Source organism: Pelodiscus sinensis, chromosome 2 (genome assembly GCF_049634645.1).
Source record: "Pelodiscus sinensis isolate JC-2024 chromosome 2, ASM4963464v1, whole genome shotgun sequence".
NCBI lineage: Eukaryota > Metazoa > Chordata > Testudines > Trionychidae > Pelodiscus > Pelodiscus sinensis.
This window is the reverse complement of record NC_134712.1, coordinates 130357584-130373724: the sequence shown is the minus strand read 5'-3', so window position 1 is coordinate 130373724 and position 16141 is coordinate 130357584. Positions and strand designations below refer to the sequence as shown.

General features: G+C 46.8%; 1 protein-coding gene across 1 annotated transcript in view; it reads right to left on the bottom strand.

Annotated features, from left to right (window-relative positions):
* MYO10 (myosin X) overlaps nucleotides 1–16141 on the bottom strand; it is a 368617-nt gene that overhangs the window by 145835 nt on the left and 206641 nt on the right. The window contains exons 5-9 of the mRNA XM_006135809.4: nucleotides 14296–14430; nucleotides 12268–12392; nucleotides 11282–11295; nucleotides 11074–11158; nucleotides 10033–10136 (exon numbers count right to left, since the gene is read on the bottom strand). Coding sequence (XP_006135871.2) covers nucleotides 10033–10136; nucleotides 11074–11158; nucleotides 11282–11295; nucleotides 12268–12392; nucleotides 14296–14430 — 463 coding nt within the window. The remainder of the gene's footprint in view (nucleotides 1–10032; nucleotides 10137–11073; nucleotides 11159–11281; nucleotides 11296–12267; nucleotides 12393–14295; nucleotides 14431–16141) is intronic.

Sequence of the window (16141 nt, the reverse complement as noted above, 5' to 3'; positions counted from 1 at the left end):
CACCCACGGCAAATAGATTACAACCCGGAAGAGCTGGAATTGGGGCGATCTGCCCATGCGCAGAACGATCTGTGCCGCAGTTCTGCGAGCCCTGATTATTGTACAGGCAGTCCCCAAGTTACTTACGTCGGATCCGCAGTTACGAACGGGGCCGTTCCTCTCCTTGGTCTCCAGCAGACCAGGGAGAGGAAGCAAAGCGGCGGAACACGTCTGAGCTGTCAGCTGATCTCGCGCTCCGCGGCTTGGCTCTGCTTGGCTCTGCTTTGCCCCCCCCCCCCCCCGTCCCCCTGGTCTGCAGACCAGGGGGACGGGGGGGGGGGGGGGGCAAAGCAGAGCCAAGCAGAGCCAAGCTGCGGAGCGCGCGGTCAGCTGACCGTGTCCTCCGCGGCTTGACTCTGCTTTCCCCCCCCCCCATCCCCCTGGTCTGCAGACCAGGGGGACGGGAGGGAAAAGCAGAGCAAAGCCGCGGAGCACGCGGGCAGCGGACAGCCCAGACGCGTCTGGGCTGTCCCGCTGCCCCCGTGCTCCGTGGCTTTGCTCCGGACACCTGTGGTACAGCAGCTGGGGCGCTGCCAGTTGGTCCCGTAGCGCCGCTCTGGGCGCTACTGGACCAACCGGGCAGCACCCCAGCGGCTGAATCAGGACGCCTGGGGCAGAGCAGCTTGGGTGCTGCTGGGTTGGTCCAGTAGCGCCGAGGAGTGGCGGCGCTACTGGACCAACCCAGCAGCACCCCAGCTGCTCTGCCCCAGGCGTCCCCAAGTCAGCCGCTGCTGAAACTGATCAGCGGCTGACTACAGGAAGCCCCTGCCCCGGGCTTCCTGGAATCAGCCGCTGATCAGTTTCAGCAGCAGCTGACTTGGGGATGCCTGGGGTTCTTAAGTTGAATCTGTATGTAAGTCAGAACTGGTGTCCAGATTCAGCCACTGTTGAAACTGATCAGTTTGAGCAGCGGCTGAATCTGGACGCCAGTTCCGACTTACATACAGATTCAACTTAAGAACAAACCTACAGTCCCTATCTTGTACGTAACCCGGGGACTGCCTGTATTAATGCAAGAAAAACAGACTGAAGTGGATTCAAAAAACAAATGTAACCTTTTTGGAATGGCTTGTATTTTCCAAACATCTCTGTTACCAGGGCTGCAATCTGAATCGGATTGTGCAAAATCACTGCATTTCGTGGTTTGCATTGATGAAACACTTTAATTCAGGGACATGGAGTATGCAGAGAGTGACATATACTTGAATTGGGCTATTTCAGTGTGTTGTATTTCTGTGCAAATATGATTGCACACTATGACCAAAGATCATCTTTTTGAACCAGTAATGACAATAGTGTCTTTTTTGCAAAATGCAAGCAGCACTGATATGTGTTTTTGCAGCGGGATTACTTCTTTCCCACAAAGAACCTCTACCTCAAGTGAGCCAGTTTAGGGTTTATGAAAGAAATTCTGTTCTGTTCTCTCCTCTTTCAGCTCTCAAAGGTACTGTTAAGAGATCATTCTGTTCACTTGTAGATGATTGTCCTGTTCACCTGTCCTCCAATCACAGACTTGCAACAACATTTTTAGTAAATAAGAATGAAAGGGATCTCTGCAGAGGATCTGAGAATTTATTCTAGTGTGTCTGCACAGAAAAGCTATTATAACAACGATTAAAATCCACAGAACATTCATCTGAGAAAATGCACACTCTTCTAATGCATAATAAATATATACGACCACCAACAGTTTTAGGAAGATTCATAATTTTATGGTCAGTAAGTAGCTTTAGTGCACCCCAAAAAAAACCTGACTTACTAAACATTCCTTATCCCTGATATAGAACATGTATATTAATGTAACTGGTACTAAATAACGATGCCATGCATTACACCAGCATTTCTTAAACTGTGTTCCGATGCAGTCAGAGGTGTGCCGTGGAGAAAACAGAAAAATTCTGCTCCCCCACTGCCTGCAGAGCCCTTAGACAGCTCCCCTTGCGGCTGCCTCCCCGTCACACGGGGCCTCCGCTGCTGCGCAGCCTCCGCCTCCTCCTCCACGTGTGCAGGCGGCTGCTTTTACAGTGGCCGCTGCTGCTGGGAGGGGGAGGGGTGGCTGGAGCTAAGGAGCCACTCCCGGACCTCAGCATTTTAAAACTGCCGCCTGCAGGGAACCCAGCTCAAGCTCTGCCACCCCTCCCCTCACCTGGGGTGCGCTCATGCTCTGCTGCCCCCCCCTTGGGGCGCGTTTGGGCTCTGCTGCCCCTATGTGGTGCTGCTCTCTCTCTCCTGCACCCCTCCCAAGCCTGCTGGGGAAGTGGCAGTTTAATCTGGTGGGGATGGTCGGGGGTTCTACTCTCCCCCCCCCCGCCCACCCTCCACCTTGCCAGCAGGAAGACTGGCTGGTGCTGCAGCTGCACTGGGTTCCCCGCTGCATGGGGGGGGAGGGGACTGAGCTCTCCACCCCAACTCCCCCCGAAGAACAAGAGTGTGCTCCCTTGAGGCTTTCCCTGCTGCAGCAGGGTGCTAAGCCAGGTAAACTTCCCCCCTCATGCCCAGACCCTGCATCCAAACCCCCCTCACTCCCCTCCTCCTGCCAAGATCCCGCATTCCCAGCTTGCTCTGACACCCTGCCCCAAGTTGCCTCCTCTATCCTCCCTCCTGATCCCGTGGGTTTTTTTTCTTTGTTTTGATTGACACATTTTTCCTGGGGGTTCCCCATAAAAAAATATTGTTTGGTGTTCCTCAGTCTTAAAAAGTTTAAGAAACACTGCATTACACCTTAACAGCAGCTCCTGCCACTTCGGCTCTACAACATTGGCTGGGTTTCTTCCGGTGGCAGCACCAATCCATTTTGACCCTGCACCCTTAAAAAGGGGCATGGAGCACCAACTATTGTGAATGAATTTGTGAGTTGCCAAAGGGCATCATAGTACCACTCAATCAAATGGTGTGGCTGCATACCCTGCCCACCATCATGATGGAGGGGTTGCTCAGTCCAACACAAGTGGCACTGCGACCCCAGAAATCACAACACCAGGAGTGAAGAACTGAACCCAGCCAGCCCCTTTGGAGTAAATCACTAAGAAGTCTCCATCCCTAGAGGTTTGTAAGTCTCAGCTTGACAAAGCCCTGCCTGGGATGAGTAAACTGGGATTGGTCCTGCTTTGGGCAGGGGGTTGGACTCAATGACCTTCTGAGTCTATGACCATATGACTTCAGCCTTTTGGTTCATGAGCCACAGACTGAGAAACCCTGATCTATTTTGACATTAGCATAACACTAATGAAACTTCATCTAGTAACTCCACTTGTTCCTGAGAATGTTAACCAATTTATTCCAATTTCTCCTATCAGCCATAATTATTGAAGGGACTACAGGCTGAAGAGATTTTTGTTAATAGGATCAAGTTCATGACACGGTAATCACAGATGTGACAAGAACACTTAGGAATGCAAGTGTCGTGCTCACACTGCAGATCCCCATTCCAACAGAGAAGAACTTTTACAACAAACCCCCCCACCAAAAAAACCGCCTGGAGAGGAAATCATCTGGCACCTCGAGGGATGCTAGATACTGGCTAATTGAATAGTCATGTATCTGCATGAAATCTTAGTGGTTTCACCACTATTCTATAGTCCCTGAGAGGTAGGGCTGGCAGCCAGTGCGCTTCAGCCCCACTCTCAGGGAGGCCCAACATGCTGCACTGCTGCTCCCTGTGGACAGAGGCTAGTCCACAACAGCAGTCCCTGTCTGTGGCAGGCCCAGGCTCACTGGATAGAGGCTGTTCAGTGGGAGGCCAGACCAGCATCTCTCTGCAGGGAGCTCGGACCACCCGGCAGACATGGTCTGCTGCTCCTGACCAGGCTCTGTCCACAGCGAGCCCAGGCCGCTGTGGACAGAGGCTGCTTCATGGCAGCCTCCCCAGCGCTGCTGCCTATGGGGGGGGGCGGGGCACTGCAGAGCTGGTGCGGAAACTGGCTTTTAAGTCTGCTCCCCCCAGCACCAGCTCCTGCCTTCCCCGCTCGCAGCCTCTGTACGAGGCAGCAAGGGAGGAGGTTGACGGTTCTACAGATCCGCCACATACGACGAGCTTGCTTGAAAGCCAGCTTCCCGCATTTATAGGCTCCAGCCCGCCCCCCTCCCCAGCATGGCCCCCTGGGCACCTCGGGGCCCCTGTGCTGTGAAGGCCACACATGGCCTTGCTCCCTGGACGTGCCCCTCCTCTGGCCCGAGGACTATTGGGAGACCCATACAGCAGAACACAGACAATCCAGGAAGTTTTTTGAGAATGTTGGGGATAACTTCTTGACACAGGTGCTGAAGGAGCTGACTAGGGGCCATGCGCAGCTTGACCAGCTGCTCACAAACAGGGAGGAACTAGCAGGGGAAGTAGAGGTGGCTGATAACTGGGAAGCAGTGATCATGAGATGGTAGATTTCAGGATCCTGACCGAAGGAAGAAAGGAGAGTAGCAAAATACAGCAATTCCTCATTTAACACTATAGATATGTTTCACAAAATGATCGTGTTAAGTGAAAACGTGTTATGCGAGTTGAAAATAATGGAAAAGGTGGGGGTTGCGTTTCAAGTGGTGGTGTCTGTTGGGACCGGGACATAAGGTTGGAGGAGAAAGGGGACTGGGTTACAGCAGGGAGGGGAGGTGTTTGTCTCTGGAGGAAGAGAAGCATAGGAGAGGGGAGGGGGATTGGGTTGGGAGTATGCCCCTGTGACGGGTCTGCTGGGACCCGCACTGCGTCTGGCAAGAGGGTGTACCAAGAAACAGTGCAGTGAGCGGCAAATCTTCCGCCGCTTTGCAAGGAGGCGGGGGAAGCCCCTCGCAGCTGCCAGCGACGGGCCAGCTGGGGAAACCCAGCCGTTGGCCTGTAAACAGGGGCGGAGGACAGGGGGCAAGGCATCCGGCGAGGAGGAGTCAGAAGGGAATGGCACAGCGAGCGGCGAACCCTCCACCGCTTTGCAGAGAGGCAGGGCAAGCCCCACGCAGCCACCACCAACAGGATGGCTGGGGAAATTGTGTTATTCAGGGGACGGTCGTGTAATTCAAAAATGTTCCCTTAAAAAAATCGTACTATCACGAAAACGTGTTAAGCAGGCACATGTTAAATGAGGAATTACTGTACATACCCTGGATATCAGAAGAGCAGACTGACTCCCTCAGAGAACTGATGGGCAGGATTCCCTGGGATGCTAACATGAAGGGGAAAGGAGTCCAGGAGAGCTGGCAGTATTTTAAAGAAGCCTTATTAAAGGCACAGAAAGAAACCATCCCGATGTGCAGCAAGAAAAGCAAATATAGTAGGCGACCAGTTTGGCTTACCGGGGACATCGTTGGTGAGCTTAAACACAAAAAGGAAGCTTACACGAAGTGGAAACTTGGGCAGATGACTAGGGAGGAGTATAGATGACTAGGATGACTAGGGAGGAGTATAGATGACTAGGATGACTAGGGAGGAGTATAAATATATTGCTTGAGAATGCAGGGGAGTTATCAGGAAGGCGAAAGCTCAACTGGAATTGCAGCTAGCAAGGGATGTAAAGGGTAACAAGAAATGTTTCTACAGGAATGTTAGCAATAAGAGGGTGATCAGAGAGGGTGTGGGGCCCTTACTGGATGAGGGAAGTAACCTAGTGGCAGAGGATGTGGGAAAAGCTGAAGTACTCAATGCTTTCTTTGCCTCTGTGTTCACAGTCAAGGTCAGCTCCCAGACAAATGCACTAGGCGACGCAGTATGGGAAGGAGGTGGACAGCCCTTGGTGGGGAAAGAACATGTTAAGAACTATTTAGAAAAGCTAGACATACACAAATCCATGGGTCCAGATTTAATGCATCCAAGGGTACTGAGGGAGTTGGCAAATGTCATTGCGGAGCCTTTGGTCATTATCTTTGAAAACTTGTGGAGATCGGAAAAGATCTTGGATGACTGGAAAAAGGCAAATGCAGTGCCCATCTTTAAAAAAAGGGAAGGACAATCCAGGGAACTACAGACCAGTTAGCCTTACCTCAGTCCCCCGAAAAATCATGGAGGAGATCCTCAAGGAATCCATTTTGAAGCACTTGAAAGAGGGGAAAGTGATCAGGAATAGTCAACATGGATTCACAAAGGGCAAGTCATGCCTGACCAATCTGATTAGCTTCTATAATGAGGTAACTGGCTCTGTGGATATGGAGAAGTCAGTGGATGTGATATACCTTGACTTTAGCAAGGCTTTTGATACGGTCTCCAACAATATTCTTGACAGCAAGTTAAGGGAATATGGATTAGATAAATGGACTCTAAGATGGATAGAAAGCTGGCTAGACTGTCAGGCCCAACGATACTGATCAATGGCTTGATGTCAGGATGGCGGTCGGTTTCTAGCAGAGTGCCCCAAGGTTCGGTTTTGGGACTTGTTTTGTTCAACGTCTTTATTAATGACCTGAATAAGGGGATGGATTGCACCCTCAGCAAGTTTGCGGATGACACTAAGCGAGGGGAGAGGTAGATACCCTGGAGGGCAGGGACAGAGTCCAGAGTGACCTGGAGAGATTAGAGGATTGGGCCAAAAGAAATCTGAAGAGGTTTAACAAGGAAAAGTGTAGAGTCCTACACTTGGGACGGTAGAATCCCAAACATTGTTACAGGCTGGGGACCGACTGGCTAAGGAGCAGTTCTGCAGAAAAGGACCTGGGGATCACAGTGGATGTGAGTCAACAGTGTGCCCTCATACCTAAGAGAGCTATTAGGGTGCATTAGGAGGAGCATTGCCAGTAGATCCAGAGAAGTGATTATTCCCCTTTCTTTGGCTCTGGTGAGGCCACATCTGGAGTACTGTGTCCAGTTCTGGGGCCCCACTATAGAAAGGATGTGGGTGATTGGAAAGGGTCCAGCGGCGAGCGACCAAAATGATTAGGCGGCTGGAGCTTCTGACTTATGAGGAGAGGCTGAGGGATTTGGGTCTGTTTAGTCTGCAGAAAAGAAGAGTGAGGGGAGATTTGATAGCAGCCTTCAACTTCCTGAAGGGAGGTTCCAGAGACGATGGAGAGAGGCTGTTCACAGTAGTGATGGATGGCAGAACAAGGAGCAATGGTCTCAAGCTACAGTGGGAGAGGTCTAGGTTGGATATTAGAAAAAACTATTTCACTGGAGGGGGGACGGATGAAGCACTGGAATGGGTTACCTAGGGAGGTGGTGGAATCTCCGTCCCTAGAGATTTTTAAGTGTCGGCTTGACAAAGCCCTGGCTTGGTTGATTTAGTTGAGACTTAGTTGAGATTTAGTTTAGCTGGACTTGATGACCTCCTGAGGTGTCTTCCAGTTCTATGATTCTGTGGCAGTGTCTGCATGGATGACTGACCACCTCTCTCTCTTTGTGTTCTCCACAGCTGGACCAGCCAGGACTGAGGGGCAACTCACGCCACTGCAGCCAGCTGCCAGAGCCTGAGGGACCCGAAAGTGCCCAAGGGTCTACGAACACCTCTTGAAGCAGCATATGGGCGTCCAGAGAGACACGCAGCAGACTCTGACACACAGGACCCGGGAGGACGTAGAGTTGCGGACCCTCATGTGGGACCAGCTCATGCGGCAGGACGATAATATGTGTGCCGTCATGCGGGAACTGATGGCACTCCTCTGCCCCCCTGCTATGCCCATTCCCCTTCCTCCTAGCCCCCAAGTGATGCCTCTGCTCCTTCTCCCTGCCATCCCTGACCCTGCTCCAGCCCCCCTCCGGCTCACCCGCCTGTTGCCCCAAGCCCCACCCAACCTCAAATTTGCCAAGGATCCCGGACCTGAGGTGTCACTTCCAACCTCTCCCCACGCCACTCCCAGCCCTGAGCTCCCCTTCTCTGTCCCCCCTTCAGGATCTCAGCCCCTGTCCTCTCCAGTTTATTTTATTGAAAGAAAAATACAAAGTTTGTTATGTTGAAATCAAAACAGGGGTGTTTATTCAGTGTTCAGGGAAGGGAGAGGTTGTGGTGGGAAAGGGATAGTGGAGCAAGGCACAGGCCCCTAGTGGGGAGGCCCTGGGGAGAGTTACCAGGGTCTTCGAGAGAACTTCGCCCTCAGGGTCTCCCGGATGTGTACCCCCACTTGATGGGCCTGGCAGATTGCAGCTGTGCGCAGCTGCTCAATGGCTCTTCCTTCCCGGCTGGCTTCTGCCCCCCCACGACAGGCTGAGACCACTTCAAGGATGTTGTGCTCCCCAACATCAAGATCGGTCAGGAGGCACCTGAACTACACCTTCAGGCGTCTTCCACCTGCATTTGCGCCAAAAGAAGTGGGCATTGAATTGGTCCCTGTTGGGGTCCAGGTGGCCGGTGTACAGCTTCATCAGCCACAGCATGAGAGGGTAGACTGTGTCCCCCACATGACACATCTGACAAAGTGGGTCTTTGCCCACGAAAGGTTATGCTCCAATAAAGCTGCTAGTCTATAAGGTGCCACAGGACTTTTCATTTTTTATTTAGAATGTAAGTTAATTTCATGCTCTACCTGCCTCACACTGATTACTGCAAATGAAATGTCATACTAATCAACCTGAACTATATGACTGCAGTGACAGTATCACCCACTTCCACAAAATTATTTTTGCCAATAAACTTTAGTAGTTTTACAGCTGCAAAAACATGCATACCTAAGCACCTTTTAAATAAGCTACACCTGACCATTTTAACTGATTTTTAAATCCCACAGAATACGTGCCACATAATAAAATGATGGCAGTGCTAGGAAAAGAAATTGGTCATTATGGCAATGGTCAGTCAGATAATTGCTGAAGCTATTTTGGATGTGAAAGTTAAGAGAAATCCTTTACTAGTGTTAGTGCTTCCATTTCACCTGTGGTTGCATTCTATTTAATAATCATATTTGATCAATTACTCCATATTATCTTCATCACATCCTTTTTACCCCAAACACACATGGCTATAAGACACTGGAAAGCTGCAGAAGCCCACATACTACCATGGATTTGCTATTTCTGTATTTCAGTAAATGATGCAGAAAGTGTACGAAGCCTTAAAATGAGAAAAGCAGGAGAAATATGCACATTGATTATGTAAAACAATGTTTTCTTTTAGTAAGAACATTAAGACTCTCATAAAAGAAAGGCTGCTTCCTGATTTCTTGGTACTAGTATTTGACAATTTTGTATGAACTGGTCCCAGGAGGATAAGCAGCAGATAAATAAGAAAGTGATGCTTCTCTTTTATCACAATCAGCCTTTTATCACAATCAGCACTGTACATTCAATAGTTATGAAGAAAAAAGCCATCTAGTGTATTCCAAATACTAAAATCTTGCACAAGATGCAATCGGATGGGAATGCTACCCTGTACTCTAGTGGATGCTTGGGATAAGTTAGGTAAGCAACTGAATAAATGTTTGATTTTGTCTAAAAACTGAGAATGAATCAGAAAACATACAGGTTTTCAACCAACTGTGAAACAAGCAACTTTATGCTTCCATTGCTGTCTATGTACATCCCTTGTTATATCCTGTGGGGTCCTATTTTGGATATGTATTACTATGACAGAAAAATACATATATTGTATTTATTCTGTAATAGTCCTTCCCCGCCATCATGTGCTGAGTAATTTGCTCCTAGGTATAAATACATCCTTTGTTATAAACTACTGTAATGTTAATTCTATGTAAGTCGTGCTGGGTGAATTATTGCCTTCCACCACTGTCCTCTTTGTCCCACAATTTAATTATTTCTCTTAATCAGACAACTCCCAGGAATGGTGGGAGAGTGATTTCATGCATTGCACACAAGGAAAGAAATGCTCTCTATCATAGTGAAGTGTATGACAGAAAACTAGTCACTTCTGAGCAATAGCAGATTCTGACCCTCCACGCAGAAGCCACCTTATGCCCATGTGGAGTGATGCTGAACTGAGAGTGACTGCAGATAGCCATGACCATGAACTCTTTCTGCAAGATTAGGACCCTAGTTAGCTGCAGATCACGATAGCTTTCATCAGTATCACTATCAAGCAAAGAGATGTGAATCTTATCACCCTTGAATCATAAAGAACCAATCAAACAACTCACAATGACTTCTTTGAAGGAGCCTTTGTCATTGATTGTCATATCTTCTATACATCCAGACTGATTCAAATAGTGGTAGTGCTCTGGTAGAGATAAGTAAAATGCATCTGCAAAGAGAAAAAACATGTCAGAACCTAAAGAGTTAAAGAATTAGTTCATGTTTCATTTATTAGAAATATGCATGAGCAGGGACACAAAATCAAGTGGTTGATAGTTGTGATTCTCAGCCAGGGGAATATGTATCCCTGGGGTACGCAGATGTCTCCCAGGAGGGTTACATCAGCTCATGTAGGTTTTTGCCTAGTTTTACAAGCTACATAAAAAGCACTAGCAAAGTCAGTACAAACTAACATTTCATACAATAACTTGTCTACACTGCTTTAAATATTATACACTGACATTAAGTAAAATATTTATACTCTAATTAATTTTATAATTACATGGTAAAAATGGGAAAGTAAGCAATTTTTCAGGAACAGTGTTCTGTGTGACATTCTGTATTTTTATGTCTGTCTGATTCTTTAAAGAAGTATATTTTAAATGAGGTGAAACTTGGGGGTAGACAAGTCAAACTCCTGAAAGGGACACAGTAATCAAGAAAGGCTGAGCCACTGGTTTATAGTATTAGAAAATGTATCACATTAATTGGATAATTTTCATTTTATCTAGTTGTGAAACACCATGACCTGTACTCTGCATCGCACACAGACAGCTGGTGAAAAAGGTGGCAGTAAGACAGCTTAGATATTTTTACACAAATGCTGTTTTTCTTGCAAGGAAGTTAGTCTTCATGGACAAAGGCCTGAGAGTACAATTCCTTCTCCTCTCTTCCCTTTTGACTTTCCTAGTGCCTACCCAAGATACTTAGTCTGGATGCTGTGATACGTGTTTGTTCCTAACTATTCCCAGGTCACAGAGTGAATTTGCAGGAGCTGGGAATAAATCCCAGGTGGCCTGGTGGATTCTTATGCTAAAAAGCACCCTCCCACCACCACCACTTTTGAAAGTTGGTGTCAGGAATGTGAGACGAGCTTTGCCACTCACCTTTCTCTTCCTCTTCTATCCCTGCCAATAGTGCATAGAATATGTGATAATTTCTCTCCCCAGGGTTCTGCCTTACCACACGGTTCTGTCAAAGCAAGTAAGATTTCTATTTAGAGGATTATTTTTAAGGGGAACCTATTCATCAGCAATATTTGAGAAAATCTATGAATAAAACAAAAATACTGAATGACAGCAAATGTTGACTTACTTTTTCTAATAAATCTTTCATGAGGAACAAAGTAATCCATCAAGGAATAAAATGGTGAAGTTAAAGACCTATTTGTTTATAACTCTCTCATAGTTTGACTTGAGACTAAAAAGAGCATTGTATCTAATGTTTTACACCTGTTTGCACAGCAAAAGGAGGAGTTTCCATAACTAACACATTCAGCCATTTCTAATCCCAAAGCCTTTTTCAACAGGGCATACTGAAGTGTTGTCATGTTCTGCAGTAAATGAGGATTTGAAGTGATACTAACCTTGACATGTAAACAAGTAACTTTTGTGCAAAGACCTAGGCATGATTTGGAGGCTGAGCGTGTAGGGACAGAATCACTGCCTCCTCCCTTCAAAAAACACACAGACAAGATGCAGCTGTTCCACAGCCAATAATCTTGTTACAGTGCAGAAAGAGCAACCACAACACAACACCCCTATGTAGGGCTTATGGGTACTTCAGCTCTCTAAATACACTCCTCAATTTGCAACCTTCCGTATCCTATATGAAGCTGGTGCATAGCCCAGCACTGCTGAGTGCAAGCAGTGTGACCAACTGGAGGCTACATCTCTCATAAAATGGAACCTCTGGACTGGGCTTTCCTGGGTTATTATGCCCTTGGATGACTTTCACCTGGCTGGTGAAGAGCTGGTAATCAGAGATTTTCCCATGAAAAGGCATTATTCACTCACTCCGAGAAAACACGCACATTAGTCATTATACCAGAAATGAGATGGTTTAATGATTTTGAATTTGGTTAGCAGAATGGATAGATGGACACACACACTGCATCTGGACTAACTGATTTCTTTTTCAAGGTCACTCAGGATAGGGTTTGTTTTTTTTTAAACCTGGAATCTTTGTGCATCAGCAGAGGGGCAGGCTAAGCTGGTATGCCCCTTGCTATTCTCCACCAAAGCGCTAAAGGGAGCATATCACCCTGAACTACAAAGACACGCAGCAAGCAGAGAGGATACAATCTACAATTCTTCCTCCCTGGATGTTTCCCTTCTGACAGATGCTCAGTTGAACAAATTTCCCAAAGCGGCTCGAGTTGTTGTTGTAAACAGTCTTCGCGTTGCCAAAAGCTTCCATAATTGGGCTGTGAAAATAAGTGAGAACAACAAAAGTATTAACTTGTAAAGGAACGTCACTGACAAGAGCACTGCACTCCAGCATTTGAGGAAAGGCATAATCTCCATAAAGCCCAGCTCTAACACTATCCTCAGCCATGGTCCATGTCCTCCATAACTGCCATAGCTCGAAACAACTCAGTTATACCACAGGCTGGATGTCTGTAGTGAAGTGGCCATAATACTAAATAATAAAAAGGCATTAACCATGTTCAGCTCCAAATACAAAACTGAAATAAGATTTATTATAAAAGGTCTATATTATAATTTTTGTTTAGCGTTTGCATTATAGTAAAGAGAAAAGGCCCCGTCAAACCAGGATACAATTATGCAGTATGCCATCCGGAAATAAGGGGACAGTTCTCATCCTAAAGAGCTTATATAATCTTACTTTAGGGTGAAACACAAAACAGAGGTAGGAAGGGACAGGGAAGATGTGTGACAAGCAATAGCAGAAGATTTGTTTATAGTCTAGCTGTGTGCACAACTTGTTAAGATGTTGAATGAATTTAGTGCTTGGGGAAGGTACTTGCTTAAGGGCAGATCTTTCAAATCAGCTGGCCTGATTTTTCATTATCTAATCAAGCTACCTGCAGCAACTCTGCAGATCATTACTGCCTGTTTCTCTTTAGCTGCCGCGCAAACCTCTCTCTTGCCCGCCAAATTTTTTTATAATATATTTTACTTATTTCTCTGCTCCATTCAGTTCTCCCCTTCACACCTCCTGTTGGCTTCCCTCACTCCCATCCACTCAATTCAGTCCCAAGCAAAAATGAAAAAACCCCTAGAAAACAAAAGCCCAATTTGAACAAAACTGCTTCAACTCATTGCACAGAGCCATTCCATTAGCGACCATGTAACTCTCCCCCACACTTACTGACTTTGAATTCACTTTAATTTATTGTCCAGCATGTAAATATCACTGAGACTACAGTAAAACAAAGATGTGGAGGTTTTTTCAAATAGAAATAAATATAAACACTAAACAAAAATACCAAAGTTATTTCTGCAGCACCTCTCTACTGAACAAGGAAAATGAAAAAAGCAAAACTCTTAATGGGCTTATTACACAGAAATTTTGAATATATGTAGCTCCCCTGACTTGTTTTGATTTAAAAAAAATTAGAGCTCTAAGGCTGGGAAACAGTGGAAAACCCATAGGCTCCGTCTAGACTGGCATGATTTTCCGCAAATGTTTTTAACGGAAAAGTTTTTCCGTTAAAAGCATTTGCGGAAAAGAGCATCTAGATTGGCACGGACGCTTTTCCGCAAAAGCACTTTTTGCGGAAAAGCATCCATGCCGATCTAGACACGGTTTTGCGCAAGAAAGCCCCAATCGCCATTTTCGCAATCGGGGCTTTTTTGCGCAAAACAATACCGCGTTGTTTACACTGGCCCTCTTGCGCAAAAGCATTTGCGCAAGAGGGCTTTTGCCTGAATGGGAGCAGCATAGTATTTCCTCAAGAACACTGATAATCTTACATGAGATCGTCAGTGTTCTTGCAGAAATTCAAGCGGCCAGTGTAGACAGCTGGCAACTTGCCAGTCTAGATGCAGCCACCGTGTATAATGAAATTCTAAGAATGTGGGGAGAAAAAACAGTGGGAAAACAGTGGGAAAAACCTGCAATGTGAATCGACAACTCCTAGTTCAACAAATGCCAGCAACACAGATTTTATATCCCAAGAGCCACAAACACTGGAGAAGGCAAAAACATGGTGGTTCATCTGTCTATTCCCTGAGTGACAGCACAGGATCATTTTCCAGTGTTTGTGCAGCAGTCTAGTTTTAAATCTCTTCAGCATCAATGGTTGTTCTACCTCTGTTGTTCTGTATTGTGTGCAACAGGCCATGCATGACAACATATAGTACCTGCTCTCAAGAATCGCTTGCTCCACACAGGAGGTCTTTTCTTTACAGGACAATTCCAGCGAATGTTGGCTCATGGCGGATAAGAATTTGAGAATCAGCTTAGTGCTTTCTGTCTTACCGGCACCACTTTCACCACTGAAAGACAAAAGAAAAAAAAACCCACACCAAAGTGTTTCTGAAAAAAAATTCCTTGGTCTGGGCTACATCAAGGCACATACAAGTCAAAGTGAAGGGAGTGATTAGTGAGGGCTGTCAGACCATGACAATTTGAATGAGTGAAATTTAAAATGCTATGAGAATGTAAATGTCACATTGGAACTTCGTACAACACTCATAATAGCTCTACACTTCTATAGCATCTTTCAGCCAGGATCTCAATTTACTAACATGTGACAAGCACGCCTTCAACTCCTGGGAGGTACCAAGAGAGAGATTACATAATACACCACCGCTGAAGTGCAGCCATCTCAGAGTGGAATAGAGTACAAGGCCAGATGGTCAGGTGCCAACAGATATGTTAAAACCAGTTGTAAAGTGAATCCAAAACCAGGAGTCTTCCCACACATAAGGGAGACTGGGTAAGGCTGCAGAATGGTTATTCATGGGATTACTTGCTGTGAAACAGCGCATTAGTAAATGCATAGGCAGTAAGATAGGCACATGTTTGGCAATGCATACTTAGATATCATCATTACTGTTCATAATGAAGATGAGACTACTGCTACAGGTTTCTTTTAAATAAATATTTTTTATGCAGGGGTAGACTCTCAACTTAATCATCCTAACAGCATAAATCCACAGCAACTCAGTATACTTTTACCTAATCTCCACTCATTTTATTTTATATATAAACTATTAGGGTATGTCTACACTGCAGCATTATTTTGAAATAGCTTATTTCGAAATAGTTAATTCAAAATAAGTTATTTCAAAATAACGTATCTACACACAAAATGCATTTCGAAACAGCGTTTTGTTATTTCGAAATAGCGCATCCACACTGAGTTGATACTGAATCACATTTAAGGCCGGCCGGAACCAGGTCCGGCAGGGCATGAGGTCAGGAGTTACTTCATGTGGCTGCTGCCTGAGGCTATCTGAGGCCTGTGCTTAAAGGGACCCCCCTGGACTGCCGGTTCTCAGCTTTCCCTGCTTGCTTGCCTACCTCGATGAGGGACAGCAAAGCATTTTGTCTCTGAGTGCTCTGGTTGCCCTCACTCAGGATACCACAGAACTCTGCAACATGGAGCCAGAGCTGCCCCTGGGCACTCTGGTGCTTCTCTTGGACGCGTTGCTGCGAGCCTGGCTGCACTTTCTGCAGGCTGCCATCTGGGAGGTCCATTGGGAGGCTGTCAGTATCCAGGAGGCCCTGCGGGAGAGCTTCCACCCTGAGGAGCACTAAGAGCCTCCCTGGTCTGCCCCACTGGGGGCTTGTGCCTCATTCCTCCCTCACGTCCTTCCACTTACCCCTCTCTAGCCCCCCTTCTGATGTCAAATAAAATACATGTATTTTCATGAACACAAACTCTCTTTATTTAACAAAACTGGGGGGGGGGGGGAATGAAACTCTGGTGAGACTGGGGAAAGGAGGCAGGAGAGGGGAGGAGACAGCATGGGAGAGGAGAGGGGAAAACCTGGGAGGAGAGATCTAGAAGGGGGAAGCAAGGGGAAGAAGAGGGAGGGGAAGCTCAGGGTTGGGGATCTAGACCAACTTGATTTTCATGCAAATCTGCTCCTGAACCTGAATAAGGTCCATGATCTCCGCCCTGGACCAGGAAGGCACCTGCCTTCTCCAGCCCCTGGCAGGCTCCCAGGAGCTGGCAGACTGCTCCTGGGGAGTGGTGGA